The 6,897-nt window shown below is 42.8% G+C and overlaps 1 protein-coding gene across 1 annotated transcript in view; it reads right to left on the bottom strand.

The window, feature by feature from the left end:
• Positions 1-2,754, bottom strand: part of BUD13 (BUD13 homolog) — a 252,929-nt gene extending 250,175 nt beyond the window's left edge. The window contains exons 1-2 of the mRNA XM_044079472.1: positions 2,744-2,754; positions 2,452-2,630 (exon numbers count right to left, since the gene is read on the bottom strand). Coding sequence (XP_043935407.1) covers positions 2,452-2,630; positions 2,744-2,754 — 190 coding nt within the window. The remainder of the gene's footprint in view (positions 1-2,451; positions 2,631-2,743) is intronic.
• Positions 2,755-6,897: the final 4,143 nt, after the last annotated feature.

Below are 6,897 nucleotides of genomic sequence, written 5' to 3' on the forward strand. Positions count from 1 at the left end.
CCTAAGACTTATTAAAAGTATGCAGTGTGAGTTGCTCGATGCAAGGGGTGGCTTGTGATGGGCCCACACAGCTTGCCCAAATTATTAGGTACCTCGACCATCTTACTCCTGCGTACAGTGAAATGACAACAGTTATATTAAGGGACTGCATCTTGCATATAGCTTTTTTGTAAAATATGCTAGACACATGCTTTAAGTGCAAACCTTGCTTACTGAACTTTAGTGCATTGAACTTTGATTAACCTGAAAAAATGTTTATCAGCTGACAGAGTCAAATAAAAGGAACTATCACAAGTCTGCAGTCAGCTAAGGGATAACTGTTCTCTTAGAAGAGGAAGTAATGCATAAAACCAGACATACAGGACTTGTTTACAGCTTAGGAAATGATATGTAATTTTCTAAAACATTCCATCAGTTTATGATTAAACTTATGATCTGGATGTCATCAGCCAAACCTGTTGACCCTATGGCCTCTTCAAACCTATAAAAAGCTCAAAGGCTGATAACAGGATGGAACTCGCCATCGAGATTTGATTGATCTTTGCACTAGCCTGAACTGAGCATACAGCTATTTTGCCAGTGTCGGCCCTGTCTTAACAGAACTCACCATCCAGATTTGATTGATCTTTGCACTAGCCTGAACTGAGCATACAGCTATTTTGCCAGTGTCAGCCCTGTCGTAATGGAACGTACATTCTGGATTTGATTTGACTGATTTACTTTGATCAACACGAACGTTTAGCTTAGACTGAGTTCCTGGATGTATCAGTGTCTGCAAGCTTGTTGACTAAACAGCTGCACTGTATAGATTGGAGTTCCCCTATTAGTGGGCTTGATAATTCCTTTAATGCTTGTAAGTACAGACATCTTTATTTTTGATTTAATTTGTTGATTATGGTAATAAACTGTTTAAGCTTGTGCCTTGGTGTCTTGTGTCACTTCTCAACTGTATTTACCACAGAATTATAATAATGGTCTGTAACAGAAACGCAGTAGTTTTGGTTAAAAAAGTTGTCGGTTTGAGTCAAACATCGGTTGAGTGAATAACTGCCTCAGAAGCCGGTACCTGCTCAGCAGCTCCGGACCCATCCAAGGTAGAGACATCCGCAGGTTCCAAGAGTCTCACGGCATACCAGACACCAAATGGGTCTCAGTAGAGGCCTGCGAATCAATTGAAGTGTGCATCAGGGGCTGCGAAAGTGCCTCACTGAGTACCGGCGGACTGGCGACTAGCTTAACGGAAGTGTTGTTGGCAGTTTTGGACCTATGCGGTCTGTCTCTGTCTTTTTACGTTTTTCGGAATATCGGTAGTCGGATGGCTTACCAAAGCCATTTCAGAATATGGAGATCGAGAGCAAAAGAATTTAGCGACAAAAAGAGCCTGACGACGAATAGTTCGGGTGTTAAATAAGGCACAAAACCGACAGCAAGGGATGTTGTGGTCTGGGCCTAAACAGGTGACGCAGTAAGAATGAAAATCTCTGTGAGGTATTTGCTTTCCACAGGCAAGACAATTGTTAACTTTTTCTGACATTGGTTAGATCAAGAAAAAAGTATCCCCAACAGGGTACTTAGCTTTATTAGACTTCAGGATTATTACATTCGTAAACGAAAATTCAGGTAGCGGCCGACCGGCACTTGCGAACTGCTTCTGCTTCGGGCTCCTCGGCAAGAAAGACTGGTGTAATGGCATTGGCTGCCTGTTTTTATACCCCTGACAACCTGGCGTCAGTCCTGGAGTGACAGCATCCAACGCAGAAATACTAAGTCTCTGGTATTCAGGCCGACTGAGGGCTACCTGCAGGCAAATAACCCAAGTGTGATGACTGCAACAGTGAAACACGAAGAACATCATAGCATAAACTCATGTTTTTAATATTGCAAACTATTAATGAGAATATTAGAGGGGGTAATTTACTGAATGGAACAGAAAAACAAGAAAACAGCTAGCTCGTTTAAAGCACGTACGCCCCCCCCTCGGGCTTAATGAAACTTTGACAGTGAAACCTATTTTAAAAGATTTAAGAAATAAAACTTAGATGACTGCCACTTTACATGCTAGACTTTTTATGTCACATGGTTTTAATTGTCTTTACTATTTAAATGCTGTAATATAGTTTTTTTTTTCATTTGCCTGAAGAAGCTTTGTAAGTTAAAGTTTTTACTTACGTAGTTTACTCAATAAATATATACAATCACTGGTCTCTTTGGTCATTGTGGTGCTAGAATAGTTTAATGTTTTTTTGCTCCATGTATTTTTTTTTCTGACTTTATCTAAGTGGCAGCACTTTATTCAGCTTTGATATACTGTCTAGACATTGGGGTACCCTTGACTTGGCAGGAGATCCCTTACGTAAAGAGTACTGCATGGAAGGACATCTTCTGCTGCTAACAATTGAGTAACAGTAAAAGTGCATAGCCAGCTCTCACAAATGAAATTTGCTGCTTTACCTTTCTTGTCCTGACTCTCCCTCTTCTTCTTAAGGAGGCCAGCCATAGGATCTCCCTCCCGTTCTTGCTCCCGTAGCATGCGGTCCAAATCATAGTCATCAATGTGGCGAGCCAAAGGTTTGTCCATCTCCTTTAAGGCATCCTCCAAATTCTGTTGCTGACGCTCCTGCTGAGCCACACTAGAGCAAAAAATAAAAGTTAAATTATATACATGCGTGTCTATTTAGACAAAGAGGGGATGTGCACAAGCATCAGCAAGGAAGTCTGCACTATACAGGCTCTTGTTTTTCACTTTAGCTTCATTTCCTACTAGTGTAGCAGTCAGTTAACACTTAACATTCTTGAAACTAATTCTTTTTTCAAACTGTCTTTATTCCCTCCAATGTACAGAAAAGTACAGTTTTGTACCTACCATAAATGTAGATGTTCGAGTGTTCACACTGCTGCAGTCATTACACTTGAGTTATCCTGCCGTCAGGCGGTCCCGCATTCGGCCAGAGTTCCAAAGTCTTGGTCCGGCGTCGGTTGCTGTCGCTTCTTCCCTGACGTCAGTGCGCCAGGGGTATATAAGATGCATCCAACGCCATTTTCTTCTGTTTTTCTTGCCCCAGATGTCAGGTGCCCCCAAGTAGGTAGGCAATACATATTGCTAATAAAACATCCATAAAAAATAAAAACAATACCTTCAGTTACAAGCAAATACACCACAAAGGTTATAGGATACAAAGGTATAGATAAGTCCAGCTAGGACAGAGGGGATGGAGGGAGGGTAACCTGGACTGCAGCAGTGTGAACACTTGAACATCTACATTTATGGTAGGTACAAAACTGTACTATGTTCATCGTGTTACACTGCTGCAGTCATTACACTTGGGTAGAATCCCAAAGCTAAGGTTGGGTGGCTGGTCTATAAAGAATTGGGATTGGCTATGAGGCCCTGCAGAACTGCAGTGGCAAATCCTGCTCTGGATTTAGAGTAAAGAGGCAAGTGGCAATGCTTAGTAAAGGTGTGCACTGAACGAAGTTGCAGCCTCCAAAATTTCCTTGGTTGGTACTCCTCTGAGAAAGGTTGTTGAAGTGGCTGTTGCTCTGGTAGAATGTGGCCTAATGTTATTAGGGACTGATTTTCCATGCTGTGTGTAGCAGTAATGAATACAGTGTCCTATCCATTTGGAAATAGTCTGCTTTGAGATAGCCTTGCCCTGAGATCCTGCAGCATATGCTACAAACAGTTGCTCAGTTTTCCTGAAAGCTTTTGTTTTGTCCAAGTAGAAGCATAGCTGCCTGTGTGTGTCCAAAGAGTGCAGAGGTTTCTCCCCTTTATTCTGGGGGTTTGGATAGAAAGTTGGCAAATGGATGGTTTGGTTAAGAGCCACACTAGATACCACCTTTGGCATGAAGGTAGGGTTTGTCCTTAAAGAAACCCTGTCTTGATGAAATATTATAAAAGGTTCCACTGCCATTAATGCCTGTAGCTCTGAGACTCTTCGTGCTGAAGTTACTGCCAAGAGCAGAGCTGTTTTCCATGATAAAAATTTTAGATCGGCTGTACTGGCTGGCTCAAAAGGTGGCAAGGTCAGTTTTTCCAAAACAAAATTGAGGTCCCACGTTGGTGTTGGTGCTCTCCAGGGCGGTCTTATGTTTTTAGCCCCTCTGAGGTACTGCTTTAGCAAGGGATGAGAGAATAAAGGAGGATCCGTGTTGTAATGAGCTGAAATGGCAGAGGTGTGGATCTTAATTGATGAGAAGGATAGGCCTTTGTCCAGCATCTCAGTGAAGTATTGTAAAATCTGAGGAATGTTTGGGACAAGAGGGTCAAGGCTTTGAGCCTGGTTCCAGGCACAGAATCTCTTCCATTTTTCTGAGTAAGATTTCCTGGTGCTAGGCCTCCTGGCCTCCAAAATGACATCTATAACAGCTTTAGAGAGAGGTGTTGCCTGTTTGACTAATGAATCTGCCATGCAGCCAGGTTTAGGGTTTTGAGCTGACCGTGCAGGATCTGATTGTTTTGTTGTGTCAGAAGGTGTGAAATTTGAGGCAAAATCCATGGTGGGCCTTGAGCTAAGTTCTTAAGATTGGGTACCAGTGCTGGCATGATCAGTCTGGAGCAATCAGGATCATCTGTGGTTTTTCTTGTCTAGCTTTTAGGAATACCTTTGAAAGGCGAGGCAGTGGTGGGAAGGCATAAACTTTTAGGCTTTTCCAGCTGAATGAAAGAGCATCCACTTTCCATGCTTGTGTGTGGTAAGTCCTTGTGCAGAATTTTTGTAGTTGGCAATTCAGTGGGGAGGCAAAAAGATCTATGTCTGAGCACCCCCATTTTTGCATTACCATGCTGAAGATTTGTGGATTTAATTTCCATTCGTGAGGGTCCATGATATTTCTGCTGAGATAGTCTGCCAGAGTATTTTTCTTTGCTGGCAGGAATTGTGCTTGCAGATGTACTTGATAAGTTAGAGCTGTGTTCCCACAAGGTCATGGCTTGCCTGTATAGGGGATAAGAATGAGTGCCCCCTTGCTTGTTTATGTACCACATTACTGTGGTGTTGTCTGTATTTAATAATAATTGTCCTGGATGCAGAAGGTCCTTGAAAGCTGTTAGGGCATTTTGAACAGCCAACAACTCTTTTTGATTGATGTGAAGATGCATTTGGTCTGTGATCCACTTGCCCTGAATACATTTTCCTGCCATGTGTGCTCCACAGACGCAATCCGAAGCATATGCTGTTAGAGTCTGCCTGGCTGTGGGTAGAGTGAAAGGCTGACCCTTGTTGAGGTGACATGCCTGTGCCCACCATCGAAACTCCTGTTGTAGGCAGGGAATTATTGGTATTACTGTTTCTAAACTGTGAGAGTGTTGAGTCCAAACACTTTTTAGGTACCATTGCAATTTCCTCATATGCAGTCCGGCATATGGAATTAGTAGTATGCAAGATGCCACGAGTCCCAGGGCCTGCAGAATTTTTCTTGCAGGGAGATGGAACTTTTTTGCCAGCAACTGAAAATATTGAGTCAGTTGTCCTTGTTTGTCTGGCGTGAGATAAGCCATCTGGGCTGTTGTATCCAAGCTGGCACCCAGGAATATTATCTGTTGTGAGGGCACTAGCTTTGACTTCCTTTCATTTACTGTGTACCCTAGAGAAATTAGCAGCCTTTTTACAAACGCCAGATGCTTTAGAAGAATGTCCTTTTTCTCTGCTTGAATGAGACAGTCATCCAGGTATGGATATATTTGAATTCCTTTTATTCTGCAAAATGCAATCACTGGTGCCAGGCACTTTGTAAAGACCCTGGGTGCAGTAGATAAGCCAAAGGGCAGTGCAGAGAATTGATAGTGCATTGTGCCCGCTTTGAATCTGAGGTATCTTCTGCAATCTTGTCTGATAGGAACATGCAGGTATTCCTCTGAGGTCCAGAGTAACAAGCCAAGCCTTCTTGCCCAGCATGGGAAGAAGCTGCTGTAGTGTCAACATTTTGAATTTCGAAACATCCAGGTACGTATTGAGAGTTGAAAGGTCTAGTATGGGTCTCCAGGCTTTGTCCTTTCTGGGGACCAGGAAGAGTCTTGAGTAAAATCCTTGTCCTTGTTCCTGCTGTGTTACTTTTTGAATAGCTCTCATGTCCATGAGGGCTGAAATTTGTTTTTGAGCCTCTGCCCATTGATTTTGTGGCAGGTTTGGCATTCCCTTTAGCCTTGGTAAAGTGTGAAAGTGGAACCTGTATCCTTGAGACACAATATTCAGAACCCATTTGTCTTGGGTGATTGTTTGCCAATTCTGAGAAAAAAGTGCTAGTTTCCCCCCTAAGGGGGCTGCCAAAAGGGAAGTGCTTGGCATACGAAGGGGGAAGTCACTGGGACTGTTTCCTGTAAGGTTGAGACTTGCCCTCACCTCCTTTTGGGGTTGAGGTACCCCACTGTCATTGCCTGTAAGAGCCTTGGGGTTGAGATCTGCCTCTTGGGCGTCTGTATTTGCCTCTCTTTGGCCTGTCTGACACTGGAAAGGACCAATTCTTTGTAGGCCAGTTTCTGCTAAATCGAGGTGGCTGTACCTGTAAGAAATCTTTGACTGTTTGCATAGATTTAGCTTTATCCTCCATTTTCTTTAACACCTCTTCTGCCTTAACACCAAACAAGGTATCATGCTGTAAAGGAGTATCCAATAATTTTGCCTTAACATGGTCAGGTAAACTCTGTTCTTTTAACCAAGCATGTCTTCGAATCACAGAACCTGTAACTGCGGCCCTACAAGAGGCCTCTAAAGAATCAAAACCACATTGCAGAGTACGTTTTCCCACCTGTTCAACTACATGCAATAAATCCTGCATTTCTTTATAGTCAGGAGCTTCTGAGCTTGTAAGCATCTTCTGTTTTAACTGAGCCATTAAATATTGTTGGTACTTAAGCATGTGAAACTGGCAATTTAAAGCCCTTACTGCTAAAGTTGC

The sequence above is a fragment of the Protopterus annectens genome, chromosome 8.part0 (genome assembly GCF_019279795.1).
Source record: "Protopterus annectens isolate FY-2018-M chromosome 8.part0, PAN1.0, whole genome shotgun sequence".
NCBI classification, from domain to species: domain Eukaryota; kingdom Metazoa; phylum Chordata; order Ceratodontiformes; family Protopteridae; genus Protopterus; species Protopterus annectens.